Source organism: Oncorhynchus tshawytscha, linkage group LG03, assembly GCF_018296145.1.
Source record: "Oncorhynchus tshawytscha isolate Ot180627B linkage group LG03, Otsh_v2.0, whole genome shotgun sequence".
Taxonomy (NCBI): Eukaryota; Metazoa; Chordata; class Actinopteri; order Salmoniformes; family Salmonidae; genus Oncorhynchus; species Oncorhynchus tshawytscha.
Genome location: NC_056431.1, coordinates 65,748,749 through 65,769,046, shown reverse-complemented (window position 1 = coordinate 65,769,046; position 20,298 = coordinate 65,748,749). Strand labels below are relative to the sequence as shown.

General features: G+C 44.7%; 1 protein-coding gene across 1 annotated transcript in view; it reads right to left on the bottom strand.

Annotated features, from left to right (window-relative positions):
- Window positions 1–20,298, bottom strand: part of LOC112234675 (BCL-6 corepressor-like) — a 67,462-nt gene that overhangs the window by 45,620 nt on the left and 1,544 nt on the right. The window contains 1 exon segment of the mRNA XM_042319843.1: window positions 2,840–2,915. Within this exon segment, the coding sequence (XP_042175777.1) occupies window positions 2,840–2,842 (3 nt within the window). The 5' untranslated portion in view covers window positions 2,843–2,915.

The following is a 20,298-nucleotide window of genomic DNA, read 5'->3' as shown; positions in this document are numbered from 1 at the left end:
GGGCAGCTGGGAGGAGGTGCTCTTGTTCTCCATGGACTTTACAGTGTCCCAGAACTTTTTGGAGTTAGAGCTACAGGATGCAAATTTCTGCTTGAAAAAGCTGGCCTTTGCTTTCCTGACTGACTGCGTGTATTGGTTCCTGACTTCACTGAACAGTTGCATATCGCAGGGACTATTCGATGCTATTGCAGTCCGCCACAGAATGTTTTTGTGCTGGTCGAGGGCAGTCAGGTCTGGAGTGAACCAGGGGCTGTATCTGTTCTTAGTTCTGCATTTTTTGAACAGAGCATGCTTATCTAAGATGGTGAGGAAGTTTCTTTTAAAGAAAGACCAGGCATCCTCAACTGACGGGATGAGGTCAATATCCTTCCAGGATACCCGGTCCAAGTCGATTAGAAAGGCCTGCTCGCAGAAGTGTTTTAGGGAGTGTTTGACAGTGATGAGGGGTAGTCGTTTGACTGCGGACCCGTAGCGGATACAGGCAATGAAGCAGTGATCGCTGAGATCCTAATTGAAGACAGCGGAGCGGAGGTGTATTTGGATGGCCAGTTGGTCAGGATAACGTCTATGAGGGTGCCCTTGCTTACAGATTTAGGGTTGTACCTGGTGGGTTCCTTGATGATTTGTGTGAGATTGAGGGCATCTAGCTTAGATTGTAGGACTGCCGGGGTGTTAAGCATATCCCAGTTTAGGTCACCCAACAGAACAAACTCTGAAGCTAGATGGGGGGCGATCAATTCACAAATGGTGCCCAGGGCACAGCTGGGAGCTGAGGGGGGTGGCAACAGTGAGAGGCTTATTTCTGGAGAGATTCATTTTTAAAATTAGAAGTTCGAACTGTTTGGGTATGGACCTGGAAAGTAAGCCTGCAAAGTTCTGTCAATCTCTGCAGTAGACTGCAAGTCCTCCCCCTTTGGCAGTTCTATCTTGACGGAAAATGTTATAGTTGGGTGTGGAAATCTCAGAATTTTTGGTGGCCTTCCTAAGCCAGGATTCAGACACAGCAAGGACATCAGGGTTGGCAGAGTGTGCTAAAGCAGTGAGTAAAACAAACTTAGGGAGGAGGCTTCGGATGTTGACATGCATGAAACCAAGGCTTTTCGATCACAGAAGTCAACAAATGAGGGTGCCTGGGGACATGCAGGGCCTGGGTTTAGAATAGAATGAGGGTGCGGCTAAAGGCTATCAAAACTGGTCGCCTAGAGCGATGGGGACAAAGAATAAAAGGAGCAGATTTCTGGGCGTGGTAGAATATATTCAGGGCATAAAGCGCAGACAGAGGTATGGCGGGGTGCGGGTACAGAGGAGGTAAGCCCAGGCACTGGGTGATGATAAGAGAGGTTGTATCTCTGGACATGCTGGTTGTAATGGGTGAGGTCACCGCATGTGTGGGAGGTGGGACAAAGGAGGTATCAGAGGTATGAGGAGTGGAACTAGGGGCTCCATTGTAAACTAAAACAATGATAACTAACCTGAACAACAGTATACAAGGCATATTGACATTTGAGAGAGACATACAGCGAGGCATAAAGCAATCACAGGTGTTGATTGGGAGAGCTAGCTAAAACAACAGGTGAGACAACAACAGCTAATCAGCTAACAACAACTGCAGCTAAAATGGCGATGACTAGGCAGACAGGGTCGGATTAACTACACACAGAGCCTGAGTTCGCGGCTGGGGTCCGACAGATAAAAAATAAATAAACAGAATGGAGTACCGTGATTAATGGACAGTCCAGTAGGCATCAGCTATGTAGCCAAGTGATCAGTGTCCAGGGGGCAGCAGTAGATGATACAGTTGAGCCCCACTACGCTAGCGACACAGCGTTTAAAGTTAGTAGCGCCTGCTCCAACGGAGGCCGGATGGAGTATTCGTCGGCAGACCAGTCGTGGTGGTGCGGCGGGGCGCTGTGTCGACAGAGAATCCAAGCCAGATGGCGAAAGAGGTATTGTGGAATTTAGTTTGCTAGCCGGGAGATGTGCCTGGCTCACGGCTAACTGGTGCTAGCTTCGTGGCAGTGGCGTCAGCCACTATATCCAATCGGTAGCAGCGGTGATCTGGTGCCAAGGTTCAGAGTTTACAGCTAGGAACCGGTGGAGTTTTGGGCTCTAGCCATGTATGAGTGGGGTTTGGGTGAACAGCTGAGTAGGCCGGGAGGTGGGCCTCAGGGAATAGCTTTGGTACTAGGTGCCACGGTGAGTGAAAGCTAGCTGCGAGCTAGCTAGCTGCGAGCTAGTGAGCTAACTGCTAACGGCTTCACAGCTAGCTAGCTGCAAGCTAGCTGTGAAGATCAGAAGTAGTGGTCCAGGGATTACGGCAGGAATCCGGCGTTGTTGTGGAGAGACAGTCCGATATTGGTAGACAAGCGATATTGGTAGACAGGCGAGAATTATCCAGGCTAAAAACAGGGCTGGTATCTGTGCAGAAGGTAAAAGCCGTTAGCAGTGGCTAACAATGACTATAGCTTGTAGCTAATTAGCTGGTTAGCTTCTGGAGATTCTTGAATGTGTTCTAAAATTGAAAATAATAGAGATTCCGTATCACATTGGGTGAGGCAGGTTACCGGAAGGTATAATCGAATTTTTTAAAAATCAAGAGATTGAAAATAAATTGAAAAATATATATATACAAAAAAATACAAAAGTACACGAGAGGACAAAACAAACACGTCTTCACTGCTACGCCATCTTAGATGTAACCAATAGTGATAGTTTCATCAGCTGCTGTGCAATTTACAGATACAAAACACAGGAAAACACATCGACTGTCCTGGGCCTTTAATCTTGTTATAAACAGTGTTATAAAACTGTAATATACATGATATAGACGATGACGTACCATGCTTTGTGTGATGTGGTTCCCTTCACTTAAATCCAGATTTCTCTGGGTCCCCGCATCACTAACAGGTCATCTCCTGGAGAGAGAAAACACATGGTCAGAATCATTTGCACACATGCATATACACTGACATGTCATAATAGGGGTGTTTGCCTGGTGTGGTGGCAGTGGTGTGCAGTGCTCTAGTTAATGACTGGCTTAACGGCTTGAGTTTTCAATAGCACCAACAACACGTCACACTGAGAAAGAGCGAGAAGGGAGACAAAGGGCAGAAAGGTGGGGAGAGGGTGTGATTCCTCTGCTATTGCAACACACACACTCCCCCTCCACCCAAAGTAGTCCCCCAATCTATAGCCCTCTCGCATTCCCCACCCACCCAAGGGAGTAGCCAATTTACATTGTGGGGCCCCAGCCATTCAATCACGTTCTCCACATACTCGTTTTCACTCGTACGCCCTCCTTGCCCTTCCCTCCCGCCATTCTGCCGGCTGGCTAATATTCAATTGCCTTCCAAAACAAACTTAAGGTCACTTTGAATAGGCTATTTATTGCTCAAACACCAAACATACAAACACATAACCTGCGTTATCACCATTAAGTGAGGATGGTGAAATTGCTGGTAGTGAGAGGTACCTATTTACCCAAGTCAGTCAGTGAGAGAGCGAGAGGAGAGGGAGAGAGGAGAGGGAGAAACTTGGCTTCTCCATCATAGGAAAGAAACTTGTCTGTGACTCGAGCTCCGGGCCACAGGCATGCCGCTTTTATTACAGTGACCTCGAGCTCATTAATCTCCTTCTCCCTTGCTGTTCCTCCCTTCCCCCTTGCCTGGAGGCTAAGGCACAACACAGTCCGGCCTGTCTGGTCTGCCGGGTCTGGTCTGCCTGCCTGGTCTGCCTGTCGGTCTGTCTGGTCTGGTCTGCCCTGGTCTGGTCTGGCCTGGTCTGGTCTGCCTGCCCTGGTCTGGTCTGGTCTGCCTGCCCTGGTCTGGTCTGGTCTGCCTGCCCTGGTCTGGTCTGGTCTGCCTGCCCTGGTCTGGTCTGGTCTGCCTGCCTGCCCTGGTCTGGTCTGCCTGCCCTGGTCTGGTCTGCCTGCCCTGGTCTGGTCTGCCTGCCCTGGTCTGGTCTGCCTGCCCTGGTCTGGTCTGGTCTGCCCTGGTCTGGTCTGGTCTGTCTGCCCTGGTCTGGTCTGGTCTGGTCTGGTCTGCCTGAACAACATCCGTGTGAGACATAACCCTTACATTTCAAGATAACATGTCGGGGGCGATGAAAGAGCACCATTCATTTTCAATGGAGGGAAGTGAAGAGGGAGGAGGGACCATTGGGCGATGCGTGCATGAGCGTGCATGTTCTGTTATAATCTCCACCCGGCACAGCCAGAAGAGGACTGGCCACCCCACATATGCTCTCTCTAATTCTCTTTCTTTCTTTCTCTCGGAGGACCTGAGCCCTAGGACCATGCCCCAGGACTACCTGACATGATGACTCCTTGCTGTCCCCAGTCCACCTGACCGTGCTGCTGCTCCAGTTTCAACTGTTCTGCCTTATTATTATTATTATTATTATTATACGACCATGCTGGTCATTTATGAACATTTGAACATCTTGGCCATGTTCTGTTATAATCTCCACCCGGCACAGCCAGAAGAGGACTGGCCACCCCACATAGCCTGGTTCCTCTCTAGGTTTCTTCCTAGGTTTTGGCCTTTCTAGGGAGTTTTTCCTAGCCACCGTGCTTCTACACCTGCATTGCTTGCTGTTTGTTGTTTTAGGCTGGGTTTCTGTACAGCACTTTGAGATATCAGCTGATGTAAGAAGGGCTATATAAATAAATTTGATTTGATGATGATGATGAGCGAGGGAGCGTAAACAGCGCGGGACAAAAGCATTGGGCGATGCATGCATGGGCAAAGGAGCGTAAACAGGGCAGGACAAAAGTTGGGAAATGCTGAACTTTATGCAAATACTCTGATTTTGCAATGATATTGACCAATCAAAGCTCACTAGTTTCCAGCCCCTACAACAACAAAATAGCTTCAAGTGTTTTGTCAAATACTGGTGGAGTCAACTAATAAAAGAATGGACGACCTGACCAGAGAGGTCCAGGACCTGAAGAACAGTTTGCAGTTCTCCCAGGGTCAGCACGATGAGTTGAAACAGGAGAACGGCAAGATGACAGCAATCTGTAAGTCATTGAGAGAGAGAACATCAGTTCTGTGTGTAAATCCATGATAATGACAGAGAAATCCGATTATCAAGGGACAATCAAGGTGGAACAACATGGTTGTGGATCGAATTGTAGAATCTCCACGAGACTTGGATGGAGTCTGAGGACAAAGTGAGGGAAATGATCTACGAGAAATTGAACATGGACCACAGGAATATTGAGTTGGATCGCATCTACAGGACTGGAAAACCCATTACCAGCCCAGGTGACAGGCCCAGGCCGATTGTGGTCAAGTTCCTGAGGTTCAAATAAATACAAGGTAGCTGTTCTGGAAAGAGCCACGGACTATCCTGAAGCTGTGCGTCAGAAAAGGAAAGAACTTATCACAGCCATGAAAGCTGCCAGAGCTTGTGAGGACATTGCTTACATCCGCAATGACAGGCTCATTGTCTACCCTTCCTCCCAGAATCCTGGAGGGGATGAGATAGCTAAGCCTACGGGTTTGTAGCTTCAACCCTGCAGCACACACACACACACACTAATTGATTAATGGACTGCTGAATGTACATTTTTTATCTTGCTTTGTTTGTTCTTTTTCATTTTATGTCCATCTCTGATAAGCTACCCAGGAAAGGGCTGAAAATAGCTCATATTAATATATGTAGCCTTAGAAATAAGGTTAACTTGTTCAGTGTAGGGGGCAGTATTTTGATTTTTTGGATGAAAAACGTACCCATTTGAAACTGCCTATTTCTCAGGCCCAGAAACTAGAATATGCATATAATTGTCAGATTAGGATAGAAAACTCTAAAGTTTCCAAAACTGTATAGTAGTATAACAGAACTGATATTGCATGCAAAAACCTGAGGAAAATCAAACCAGGAAGTGGCTTCTATTTTGTTACTATGAAGCCAAAGTAATTCCGCTAAGGCAAAGCGGCCTTTACTGGTTGTATCAGCAGACCTATCAGCTTGCTTCCAGCTCTTAACAAACTGTTGGAAATTTGTATTTGACCAAATACAATGCTATTTTTCTGTAACCAAATTAACAATAGACTTTCAGCATGCTTATGGAGTAGGGCACTCAACATGTACTGCACTGACACAACAGGTTATTGATAATAAGATGATTGTGGGAGCTGTACTGTTAGATTTCTGTGCAGCTTTTGATATTATTGACCACAACTTGTTGAAAAGAACGTGTGTTATGGCTTTTCAACATCTGCCATATTGTGGATTCAGAGCTGTCTATCTAATAGAACACAAAGGCTTTTTGTGAATAGAAGCTTTTCTAAATGTCAAACATGTAAAGTGTGGTGTTCCACAGTGCTGCTCTCTAGGCCCGCTACTCTTTTCTAATTTTACCAATGACACGTCACTGGCATTAAACAAAGCATGTGTGTCCATGCATGCTGATGATTCAACCATATACGCATCAGCAACCACAGCTAATGAAGTCACTGAAACCCTTAAAGAGTTGCAGTCTGTTTTGGGATGGGTAGCCAGTAAAAAAAACTGTTGAACAAGTTGAGACTAAATTATTTGGGGTTACCTTAGAATGTAAACTGTCATGGTCAAAACATATAGATTCAATAGTTGTCATGATGGGGAGAGGTCTGTTTGACACCACACTCCAAAAAGCAAGTCCTGCAGGCTCTAGTTTTGTCTCATCTTGATTATTGTCCAGTCGTGTGTTTGAGTGCTGCAAGGAAAGACCAGCATGTCTTGCTCTTCATTGTAAACAGAGAGCTGATATAAATACTATACATACCAGTCTCTCTTGGCTAAGAGTTGAGGAGAGACTGACTGCATCACTTCTTTTTATGAGAAACAAAATGTTGAAAATCCCAATTTTTTGCATAGTCAACTTGCACAGCTCTGACACACACACTTACCCCGCCAGGGTTCTATTCACAGTCCCCAAATCCAGAACAAATTCAAGAAAGCGTACAGTATTATATAGAGCCATTATTGCATGGGACTTCCTTCCATCTCATATTGCTAAAATGAACAGCAAAACGTGGCTTAAAAAACAAACAATGCAACACCTCACCTGCAACGCCTCTTCACTATTTGATCTAGATAGTTTGTGTATAAGTATTGATATGTCGGCTTCGTGTGCCATTTTTTAAATGTAGTTCTGGCCTTGAGCTGTTCTTGTCTATTCATCTTCTGTATTGTGTAATGTTCCATGTTTTGTGTGGACCCCAGGAAGAGTAGATGCGGCTAACAGCTAATAGGAATCCTAACAAAATACCAAACACTGGATTGGCTGTTGATACCTAGCACTACCTAGCCTGCTTGCTAGCATCCACATGAGGGCAAAGCTAGAATGGCTATCCAAATGATTGTGATGTGTGGAAATCCCATCTCTCGATTCGCCCGAACACATCTGCTGCCCGAACAGCCGGGATCATTCAGTCTTTCCCATCCCGCCCTACCTTCTCTCGCACAAAACATTTTCCACGAATTCACAGGAAACCGTGTCAGGGTGACTGAATGCAGCAGTATGAAGAAGAAATAGAAAATTAGAGGAGCCAGGCTGTATGTCGACTTAGGAGCATGGAGAGGTCAAAATAATAGAGGAAGGATGGAAAGGCAAACTGGCGTCTCCTCCATGACCAACCCACACACTTGGGCCCTCTCGCGACTCATCCATGGGGGAACATTGGTGTAGCGGAGAGCATGTCATCCCCTCATGGGACAGTCGGTCTTAAAAAACACCTCCAACCGACCCACACTCTGCAAGACATTCAAAACTGTGTCATGACGGCCTCTGTTGGTCCATCAATGTAAGCCTAAACTTGCCATGTTAAGCAATAAACCCCATTAAAAGCCTATATAAAACAGCAGAGAGCATTACAGAAACCTGCTGTGTGTGGTTACAGGTCTGGATTGCGAGAGTGATCTGCAACACGAGGCTACGTTCACACGCATGGATCGATGAGGGCAAATGGGTTCAGCCCGAGTAGCCAATGCACTGTGTAATGTTCAATATCCTAGACTATATCCATGGGCACAAAATCCTCAACAACAAAAACACCGAACACACACACATTGAGTAGTAATTTGAAAGCCTATCAATCTTTGCGCTTTACCAAAACATTAAAAAGGGTATAAAGTATGAGTTTTTACTCCCCAATGTAACAGAGTGTGGTCAAAGACTTACTAATGTAGTTGTAGTCACCATCTGGTTACCTACAACTACAAACAGTTATATTTTAGTGTTTTTTACATATTTATTAACTTATTTCCAGATATCTACTAAACTACCCACAATGCACTATTTCTCAACATTATATGGAAAATCTACTCTGCGTTAGCTAGCTCGACCTGGCTAACATTAGCCACTAGCCATGCAGACCGAGTATTGGCAGTGGTGAGCTACAATCCACCAATCATGAGGTGTGATGTAAACAACCAATCAGATTCCCCACACGTGGGGGGAGCATAATCTCTGTGAAGTAGGCTACTAGAGTTTTTCAACCTACTAGCACACTACAGTAGCTGACTGACTGCGATTTTGTGATCATTTCCATCTACCTGGAGCCTTCCTCCAATCGCCATCTTGTTGGCTGTTACCCTTGTCTCCTGTGCCCAATGCTGCCTCTTGATTATTGCCTCTGGACTCTATCTACTTTGGATTTACCGCACTATATTGCTATTGGAATAGCTGACTCTCTCTTGGCCGTTGAAACTGCCTCTCCCTCTGAAGCGCCTAGCTCCTTGGCTCTTCCTTGGTAGCTAACGCAGCCGTCAATCAGTAAGTCTTCGCTCTCTCTACTTTATATCTGCTGGCTTTCTGTATTGTGTTCTGTGGGTTCCTGCCCATGTTCGACTAGTTAATATTGTTCTCTGGCTTACTACTTAGATATGTCAACCGTGGTGGATAGCTAGCTATGCTAATGTTACCGGTATATGCAGTTATTTGATAGCTAGTTCGATGGTGTTATGCATTTCCAAAACGTTGGTTTACTAGGTGTTGATAGCAACTGGTTGACTCATGCAGCGCTAACATAATGTTAGCAGGCTGGTAGGGCTAACATAATGTTAGCAGGCTGGTAGGGCTAACAATGTTAGCAGGCTGGTAGGGCTAACAATGTTAGCAGGCTGGTAGGGCTAACAATGTTAGCAGGCTGGTAGGGCTAACAATGTTAGCAGGCTGGTAGGGCTAACAATGTTAGCAGGCTGGTAGGGCTAACAATGTTAGCAGGCTGGTAGGGCTAACAATGTTAGCAGGCTGGTAGGGCTAACAATGTTAGCAGGCTGGTAGGGCTAACAATGTTAGCAGGCTGGTAGGGCTAACAATGTTAGCAGGCTGGTAGGGCTAACAATGTTAGCAGGCTGGTAGGGCTAACAATGTTAGCAGGCTGGTAGGGCTAACAATGTTAGCAGGCTGGTAGGGCTAACAATGTTAGCAGGCTGGTAGGGCTAACAATGTTAGCAGGCTGGTAGGGCTAACAATGTTAGCAGGCTGGTAGGGCTAACATAATGTTAGCAGGCTGGTAGGGCTAACATAATGTTAGCAGGCTGGTAGGGCTAACATAATGTTAGCAGGCTGGTAGCGCTAACATAATGTTAGCAGGCTGGTTAGCAGGGCTAACATAATGTTAGCAGGCTGGTAGGGCTAACATAATGTTAGCAGGCTGGTAGGGCTAACATAATGTTAGCAGGCTGGTAGGGCTAACATAATGTTAGCAGGCTGGTAGGGCTAACATAATGTTAGCAGGCTGGTAGGGCTAACATAATGTTAGCAGGCTGGTAGGGCTAACATAATGTTAGCAGGCTGGTAGGGCTAACATTAACAGGCTAGTTGGCTAGCAACATTGCAAGCTGATTTGCAACAAATTCATAAAGTGTTTGCTTATACATTGGCTGAAATTTTAATTGAAACCAGTAGTCATGAGCACAAATGATTGTTTCATTTGACGTTACATACACTGAGAAAAACAAACGCAACATGCAACAATTTCAACGATTTTACTGAGTTACAGTTCATATAAGGAAATCAGTCAAATTAAAGAAATTAATTAGGCCGTAATCTATCGATTTCACATGACTGGGCAGGGCCGTAACCATGGGTGGGTCTGGGAGGGCATAGTCCCACCCACTTGGACGCCAAGCCCACCCACTGGGGAGCGAGGCCCAGCCAATCAGAATTAGTTTTCACCTACAAAAGGGTTTTATTACAGACTGAAATACTCAGTTTCAGTTTCCTTAGCTGTCCGGGTGGCTGGTCTCAAACAATTCCGCAGGTGAAGAAGCTGGATGTGGAGGTCCTGGGTTGGTCATGGTTAAACGTGGTTTGCAGTTGTGAGGCCAGCTGGACGTACGGCTAAATTCTCTAACAACAACATTGGATGTAGCTTATGGCAGAGCCAATAGCTCTGGTGGACATGCCTGCAGTCAGCATGCCAATTACACGCTCCCTCAAAATCTGTGGCATTGTGTTGTGTGACAAAATGGCACATTTTAGAGTGACCTTTTATGGTCCCAGCACAAAGTGCACCTGTGTAATGATCACGCTGTTTAATCGGCTTCTTGATATGCCACACCTGTCAGGTGGATGGATTATCTTGGCAAAGGAGAAATGCTCACTAACAGGGATGTAAAAAAAATGGTGCACATAATTTGAGAGAAATAAGCTTTCTGTGCATATGCCTGGGATCTTTTATTTCAGCTCATGAAACATGAGACCAACACTTTACATTATGCATTGATATATTTTTGTTAAGTATACATTAACTTATTTCTGTACATTATAGGGAACAGGCTGACTCGCAGGGTCCTCCATATAACTGTCTCCTCCATGATTGGTTTTATGTAATAACTTGAAAAATAGAAAAGTTAGAATGTACTTTGAATTGGCACTTTTAATGTATATGCTAATGCATATGCACATGTCCGAAGCCGGAATGTTTGACATCGACGCCTCTTTACAAAACACAAGTGTATAGCAAAAACAACACGCTGAGCGCCTTCATACGAGACTGTGTGTGTGTGTGTGTGTGTGTGTGTGTGTGTGTGTGTGTGTGTGTGTGTGTGAGCGCGCGCAACGGAAGGAAAAGCCAGAGCATGTCGATGCCCATCCCTGGTGCTAAGAATAGTTTGCGCAACAAACAACTCCCGACAGCCATTCATCACAAACCGTGGTCAGGGGGTAGGCGGGCGGGGAGAGAGAGGGAGCGGCCGGGCTGGAGCCCGATTCGCACCATTAAACCGAAAACCACCGGGTGTTTTTAGCAAGCCTAGTAACCTGTAGTCCAGTCATTATTGTGTTGTGGGGGAGGGAGCTGCGTAGAGAGAGAGAGAGAGAGAGAGCGAGTGAGTTGGAGAGAGATTAAGAGAGACCTCAGTTCCAGTCGATCTCGTTTCCTGTTACTATCGCGACTTGACCTCCATCTGACATGCCATATGGGGAGGAACAAACACCAGCGCCACTGATAATTTCCTCACAGCCAACGCTCAACCGACTTCCCAGGTTGCCCTCCTTTAATTTGTTATCCCTTGGGAGAGAAGAATGTAGGTGTGTGTGTGTGAGTGTGTGTTACAGAGAAGTGATATGGGCTACATTTCCCCGTGCCTGGCCTGCTGCTGTGCAAGCCCTTATCTCTATATCGACCTGCAGGCTCGAGCGAACAGGGACGAGGAAGGAGAGGGAGGGGTGCAGAGCGGGGTGTTGGCGCCCTCACGCTCTTTGTCCCTGGCGCTCGGCCAGCTCTCCCTGGAGCGCCAAGGCTCGAGCTCCTGCTCTAAAAAAAAATAGTGTGACGCAGGATTCTCTCCGCAGCGACGAGGGCGGGGGAAAACACGGCTTATTATACACACACCACTACGCAGGGCCCGCTGTGTGTTACGAAAACGAAAAGAATACTCTAAAACAACGAAAACAAATATTAGAAGGGGTTTTAAAATCGCGTCTGGATTAGGCTAAATACAATCTATTCACCACTTTAAAACGATGTCTGCCCATAATACCAGGGGGGTCCATAATGTGTCTTGTTTGAGGTAATACAATGATTACAGGTGTCTCAATAGTAGTTATGTCTTTTGATACATCAGATTTATTTTATTTATTTGGCATTCATTAACATTCATTACGAGAGTAATTGAGATAAGAAACCTAAATGTAACAGACAACCCTTCACTCCTCATCATGCGTAACAGCACACACGCAGCTGCCGAAAGATAGTGTGTGTGTGCGTGTCTGAGTGTGTTTGCCTTGCAGCGTGTGTGTGCGTGTCGCTGATGCGCGAATTGGATGTGAGGCTGGGCTGGTCAGAGAGACGGGGGCAGGGAAACTCCAAGACAGCTCCTCATACACACGGAGAGAGAAGTGGGCAGGCCTCCAACACTTCTCCGCACGGAATACCAGCGCGGCACGACAGACAGGCGGCAGAGCCCCCAGGGGCAGCTAGGGGGGCTAAATAACCGCGCAGAGGGTTTTCGCTTCCCACCGCACACGATTTCAGCGATCCCGTAGTCGATACACAGCATCTTATTATTCCGTAACACACAATGTGACCATGGAAAGTCAAACTCATCGGAGAAAATTCAACACCAAGTCCCAATTGATTTACTGGCTAATCTCAACATGCCAACAATTTAGCACAATATATCAGTTCTCAACGAATCAATCTATGATTTCCATAATTCGAACGCACGCTATGACCCATTAAATATATAATCCTACAATTGGAATATTGTGTCCACAAGGTCCCGTGGCAGAGGGAGTGCGAAAGCTGAGGAGGGAACGGACGAGAGAGCTCGGCTATAGTGCACACATACACACACTAAGGCAGGTGCACATATATGAGTGTACCTGTGCCCGAGCACCTGCCCCTTTACCCTCCCAGTCGCCAAGTTACCTTTCGGGTGGTGGTATAATTACAGTGCCTTCAGTAAGTATTCACACCCCTTGATTTAGTCCACATGGTGTTCTGTTACAGCCTGAACTCAAAATATCTACACAAAATACTCGAATGTCAAAGTGGAATTATTAGTGAATAAAAAATATATAAAATACTAATATATCTTGGTTAGATAATTATTCAACCCCGTGAGTCATGTCATCACATTTGGCAGCGATTACTGCTGTGAGTATTTCTGGGTAAATCTAAGAGCTTTGCACACCTAGGGCCTCATTTATCAATCATGCATTGGCACAAATCTGTGCATAAGTCATGCGTGGGGTCATTTCCACGTAAAATGTGAGTTTTAACCATATGAATGTTTGCATGAGAGTGTGCATACATTTAAATACAACGACCAAGCGTACACACAGTGCCAGAATAAGGGAATAAAATGGGGAAATATGTTTAAAATTTGTGAAATTGTTAAGTTGCCTAATAAAGTAATTCTATTTCATTGTAAATTCATGAAACTTATCTTGACGGTAGATCAAATGATAAACACATCAGTTCATGTGTTAGATAATCCTTAGAAAAGTACAGTAACTTGTCAAATTAGAGGCAAGTGTGAAAGTGAAGCCGTTGTTAAAATACTGCAATAATGGGAAATATTGCTCTGACCTTTTTTTACAGAAAGTAGAGATTTACTCATCAGATATCGTTTACCAAAAGCAATCTTATAGGATCTTTGCAATGATTTAAGACCTACTTTAAAAAGGCAAACATGCCATTCCGGTCCACATCTAAGTGCTTTCCACCCTAGGGTTTTTGGTAACGGGCACTTTTCACCGGGAGTTTGCAGATTCGCGTCTCTCAGCCCTCAATTAGCCAATGTTTTGGGTGCAATGGTCGGCAAAACGAACAGTAACACATGCAATTTCCATACACCATCGCGCAAAGTTGTTTATTAAAAGAGGGGTTTCTTTGCCATGATGCCATCCACGGGATCCCAAATATTAACAGAATAGATGGCACCCACATAGCTATAAAAGCACCATACCAAAACGAGTTAAACGATGTGAACAGAAGAGGCTTTTACACTTAATAATGTGCACGTTATGTGATGCGCAAACGACTCTGCTGAATGTGGTGGCAAGGTAGCTAGGTGGAACGCGCCACTGGTTCAATCTACATAACATCAATGTTTAGCAAGGTCACATGTGACAAGTCAGTCTTCGACTTCTGAGGACGTGGGGAGAGGAGGTGGAAACCGGCATCTGCCTATGGTTCAACAGGTTGCATGTTCGAATCTAGCGATAGAAAGTAGTTAATAAAAATGTTAAAAAGTAAGCCAATCCCAAATATTAACCCTTACCTTAACCATTCGGAGTTAATGCCTAAACTTAACTTTATACACTGAACTTAAAATGTGACATTTGTATTAAAGTAGTAAAAAGTTAAGTATTTGGTCCCATATTCATACTACTCAATGACTACATCAAGCGTGTGTCTCTGCACATTTGTTGAATACATTTGCTCTGTTTTGGGTGTGTTTTAGATTATTTTGTGCCCAATTGAAATGAATAGTAAACAATGTATTGTCTTATTTTGGAGTCACTTATTGTAAATAAGAATATAATGTTTCTAAACACTTCTACATTCATGTGAATGCTACCATGATTATGGATAGCCCTGTATGAAGAGTGAATAATAATGAGTGACAAAGTTACAGATGCACAAATATCATACTCTTCTCCTCCCCCCCCCACCACCACCACACACAAAAATGCTAACCTCCCCTGTTAATGTAATGGTGTGAGGTTAGCATTTTGGGGGGAGTATGATATTTGTGCGTCTTACGGTCACTCATCATTATTCACGATTCATTCAGGATTATCCGTAATCATGGTAGCATCCACATTCAAGTAGAAGTGTTTAGAAATATATTATATTCTTAATTACAATAAAAGTGACTAAATATTATATCATTAATTTCTATTGGGCACAAAAATATCTGAAACACAACCGATGACAAGCATACCCATAACATGATGCAGCCACCACCATGCTTGAAAATATGAAGAGTGGGACTCAATGATGTGTCGTTTGATTTGTCTCATATATTCAGGACATTAAGTTAATTTCTTTGCCAATGTTTTTTACTCTGTACAGGTTTCCGTTTCACTGTCAATTAGGCTATTATTGTAGAGTAACTACAATGTTGTTGATCCATCTTCAGTTCTCCCATCACAGTCATTAATAAAGTCAACATTGGCCTCATGGTGAAATCCCTGAGCAGTTTTCTTCCTCTCCTGCAACCGAGTTAGGAAGGACGCCAGTATATTTTTAGTGAGGGTGTATTGATAAACCATCCAAAACGCAATGCATAAAATCACCTGGGAGTGTGAGCAGCAGTGTGCAGAGTTTTCCTTTTAAATTAATAACTTCACCATTCTCAAAGTAATATTCAATGTCAGATCTATAAAGAATATATATCACCCATCTACCAATGGGTGCCCTTCTTTGTGAGGCATTGGGAAACCTCCCTGGTCTTTGTGGTCAAATGTGTGAGAAATTCACTGCTCGACTGAGGGACCTTATAGATAATTGTATGTGTGGGGTACAGAGATGAGGTTGTCATTCAAAAATCATGTTAAACACTATTATTGCACACAGTAAGAGTCCATGCAACTTATTAAGCACAGTTTTACTCCTAAATGTATTTAAGCTCACCATAACAACTATGATCAGGGTTGAAGACTTAGACTCTAGACTATTCAGCTTTTCATTTTTCAATTTTGTTTAACAAAAATGAAAAACATAGTCCCAGTTTTACATTATGGGGTATTGTGTGTAGGCCAGTGACAACGAATCTTAATTTAATCCAATTTAAATTCAGGCTGCAACAAAATGTGGAAAAGTCAAAGGATGCGAATAGTTTCTGAAGGCACTGCATTTGTTTCTGTATAGAGTTGTCGTCTTTGGTTTGAACACCCCTTAAATCATTCCTACGTCATCAAGTTCGCCACCCCCTATCGCGCCCTTTGGTCTGCACGGTAAGGAGATCGCGTGAGCCAGGTTGTGCTTTTTACATAGTCTGGCCTGTACAGCTATTGCGTGCGCGTGTAGCAAGTTACCTAGTTTAAATATCAACAGTACGGCCACAGCAACATAAAATTAGCTTAACACTTGATATACATCACAGGGCCTCGCGCCCTCCCTCCACACAGGCGCATGCAAGTCGGTGCAGGACAGTCCTCCCGTCAGCATGACCGCCAACAACCGCGACATTGTGTGGTCCGTGCTGTCACTGGAGAACAGGCGACGGCCGCTGAACCAGACCATTCATCCCTGTCCAAATTAGGACTAAATAGGCCTTTTATGTCCCCAGAGAGGCAGGATTGTAGTAACAAGGATGAGCATATTTGTCACCTCCCACCTTATCTCAAATCCTTTCTTTTAATCAAATCAAAATATAAATTGTATTCGTCACATGCTTCGTAAAGAACAAGTGTAGACCAACAGTGAAATGCTTACTTACATCCTAGTATACATGTGAGGTTTGAGAAAGGCATGCCTCGATCTTAATATAGATTTTATTTGGGAATATAATATGATCTGCATCGAATTTCTTCTTTGGCTTTAAATTATTGGCTGCAAATGTGATGGAACTGCCTTGCATCAAAACGGGCCTGCTGAGGTGAGAGGGAGTGCGAGGTGGTGACAAGGTGTCATAATCAACATCCTCTCCCAATATTCTATTTCGGTGAGATCATGAAAATATAGGCCAAATAAATAATCCACCTTGCACAAAAGCAACATTAGAACGAAAATATAAACACACTCAATAAAGGACCAAGGACAGACCAGGGATGGTTGACACACTTAATTCTGACCTGTATTCCCCATTAATTGAAATAAGAACAAAATAATGTCACACGTTTAAAAATAAATGTAGGCCTTGTGCCAAACATTCGGTCTCTCATTCCAGTATGAGTTTTTCCAAGTCTCTCTCCCCGGCGCTGTGGGTGCTATACAGGGGCAAGTCTCTCTGTAGGGAAGTGATCCGTGCGCTTGGGGCCTCCGCGGAACTAAAAGCTCTGTGAATCAGAGAGGAAAAAAGGTATCTCCCGTTTCAGAGCAAGGTCCCGGGAGGCCCATGCGGAGGCACAGCTTCAATCAAACCATGACGTCTCCTCCGGGAGCCGTGCAGCGCGCAGAAACACGACCCCCCCCGCCTCTCCGCTGTGCGTTCACTTCTGTTCTCACACATCGCATGAACAGCCAAGAGCGCAGCGGTGGCTTTGGGATTGTTGTTTTATTCAATAAATCGACACCACAAACAACAAGTGTGACAGCCTAAAACGGGCGGACTGAAGATTAGGCTCAGCAACGCTGTAACCAGAAAGCATTGCCTAATATACTCTGGGTACAATCGACCGCAGGACAACATAATGACAGTGGATGTACCAACACAAGCTCAAAATAAAACGTCACACTTCGCCATAACTGCAGCATGTTAATAGATATCTCTATATTGTTTTTTATATCTGCAGCACGATATACCATGAAATAAAAGACATGACGGTTATTTTTAATACCTAGGTCATATGCCTACAGACATGATTTCTCACATCCTCATTTAAAATACAGGTTGACTGTCCATTTCATCAAAGTACCATATCGAACCAAAGTCAGGTGACAGACGTGGTTAACTGCATGGTGATATAGGATTATATTGACATATCAGCGCATGGATTCCCCCTCGCAGATCCATTGATTTCAGACGATTACAAAACGACCCAACATGGGTTTGGAAAAGCGATGAGGTTGTCCCTGTACACCGCCGGTTATCATCTCCACGCCTCCCTGCGCGGAGCCTTTGAGACACCGTTACAAATACGAGATCCATCAAACAGTAGCCTACCAGCTCTGAGTATAGAAGGTGCCCCTCAGGTACTTTTTTTTTTTTTTTTTTTTTTAGCAAGTCAGTTAAGAACAAACTCTTATTTACAATGACTGCCTACCAAAAGGCCTCCTGCGGGGACGGGGACAACACACACATCACGAAAAGAGACGAGAGAGAACACTACATAAAGAGTGACCCATAAAACAACAAAGCATGTCAGCAACAGGTACAGATCGGGGTAGTAGGTTATACCCTCCCATATCCAATCATTTAAGGGTGAGAAACGCAAAACTGGCCTAAGATCAATGTCTAGGCAAACTTCATTCTAGTACATAGGGTTATGAAGACCCTCAGACAACCTGCCCATATGGACATGATGGTAATTGTATAGTGCAGGGTTTAACTGTATAGTGCCGGGTCTAACTCTGCTGCTGCCCCCCCCAGTCAAATATCCCACTCATCATCATGCTTTGAGTATTTGAAATCAGCTGTGTAGTGCTAGGGCAAAAACCAAATGGTGTACCAAGGGGGGGGGCCCAGGACCGAGTTTGGGAATCCCTGGTATGGTGTGTGGAGCGGAGAGATCAGCCCTTCGACCTTTTGTTAGGCGTGACGGCGAGCAATTCAACCAGGCTCGCAACCCGTGATGTTTAAAAGGTTTGCCAAGAATGCACGCGCTATAAACCTTGGGGATTCTCCCATGTCTGTTGAAGTTATTCATGAACTTGTCGCGGCTACAAAATAGCTTTCACACAAAATAACTTCTAATGCCCTAAACAGACCGTCTCTCTCTCTCTCTCTCTGCGCGCGAACGGACACCTGGGGAATGGCCCAGCGCGGGCGATCTCTTCGCTCGAGCACAGTGGGAAATGATGCACAAAACAGTCCAATGGGATGCTCTAAAAAACGACCTGCAGCCAGATCAAAATGTAAAATAGCGGTTTTAGGCTTTATGAAGTTTAGTAGCCTGGGGTGGAATCAAGTAAACGAAAAGAACCGTAGGTCTGCTGCTGATTAAACGATATTGTTATTCACTAACACAGTTTGGTGAAGAACGGGTCGTTTTCAATGGGGCATCCAGAGACTCTTATCCAAACTGTCTTTCAATAATCCCACAAAGGAGGATACAACCACTTCATGTGACCATATTTTGTAAATAAAACACGTTTTAAAAATAAGGGTCACTCACAAGCAATCACAATAGTTATAAAGATGCTAAGTGCGCCTCATTACGCAAAGATCCGTCTGGAATAGTCCCATATTGTGGCATTATCCAACAAATCGATAAGATTTGGCTAAATAGAAAACCTCCCCCACATGCTGTGTGTGCGCGCGCTGTGCTGTGAGCAAGGCCACTCAAGGTTTGGAGGAAGGTAAGCACACCCCTTGTCACTCGCGATTGAAGGAACATCACATGGTAAGGCTTTTGGAATCGAATACCTGGTTCATATAATTTATCTTGTAGGGGTACAACAAATAAACAACCCTCTTAATGCTTCCTTCCCAATACTGTACTATATTCAGCACTAACAGGGGAGTCTCAAACGTCAACTAACATGGAAACCAAACTACTGTTTTCACTCTTCAAGACACACAAGACTTTCCATTTCTTTAACTGTCTCAAATGTAACGTTCCCACTTGCTTCTACTATGATTCAGTTCGCACAGACCACAACCAGCTCTTAATTTCCCCCTTTCAGGGTAGGCCTACTTATGATCACTGCTGAGTCATGTCATGGGACAATAGCAATGCAAGCTCTCACTGACGTTGGCCCGCTGCCTATTGGTCTATATGAAGTGATCACTTATCTGCTACAGTGAGGGGGAAACACTGTCAGATCTCTGTTTCCTTACCCAGCTCAAGGTAGTTGGGGAAAGAGTCGGTCATGGGGAGAATCTCAATTGCACACTCCTTGCGTCATCTCTCCTCGCCTCCTTCTCAAAACCGATTTTAGAGAAAGCCAGAGGTCCCCCTCTGACCTTCTCCTGCAATGAGTTTTGTGAAGAAAGTGAGGACGCCAGGAGTGTGCAATTGAGATTCTCCCCATGGCCCATTCCTCCTTGCATAGTAGCTATAGGCCTGGGGCCCTAGGCTATATGCGCAGGCAAGCGAGGTATAGCTTACTTAGGAATTATATGCTAAACAGGATGTGGGTGTACTATACTGGTATATTTTTTTGTTTTACCAGAGAGGATTTGGTCAACTCTAACATTCTAGATCCGTAACTAACCTCGCCAATGAGCTAGGAACATCGATCGCGTGAGCGATCCCCAATTAGTGTTCTATCACTGGCCAGAAGACACACACTGCATGCGCTGAGAAAACATGGCACGGGGCTTTAGCTGCGTGTGCAGTAAGGACATGGACAACAGGAGTAACAATAGCCAATACAAATATCTACCAAAAAAGTAGGTTAAAGGAATTTGCTGGTGCAAGGTGGTGATTTAGGCCCTAAACGGCCAGGGAGGCAAAAAGCCCTGACTTAATTGTTTTCGGTGTTTTTCTCCACTGACAGATCCCGTGTGTGGTACGTCGGT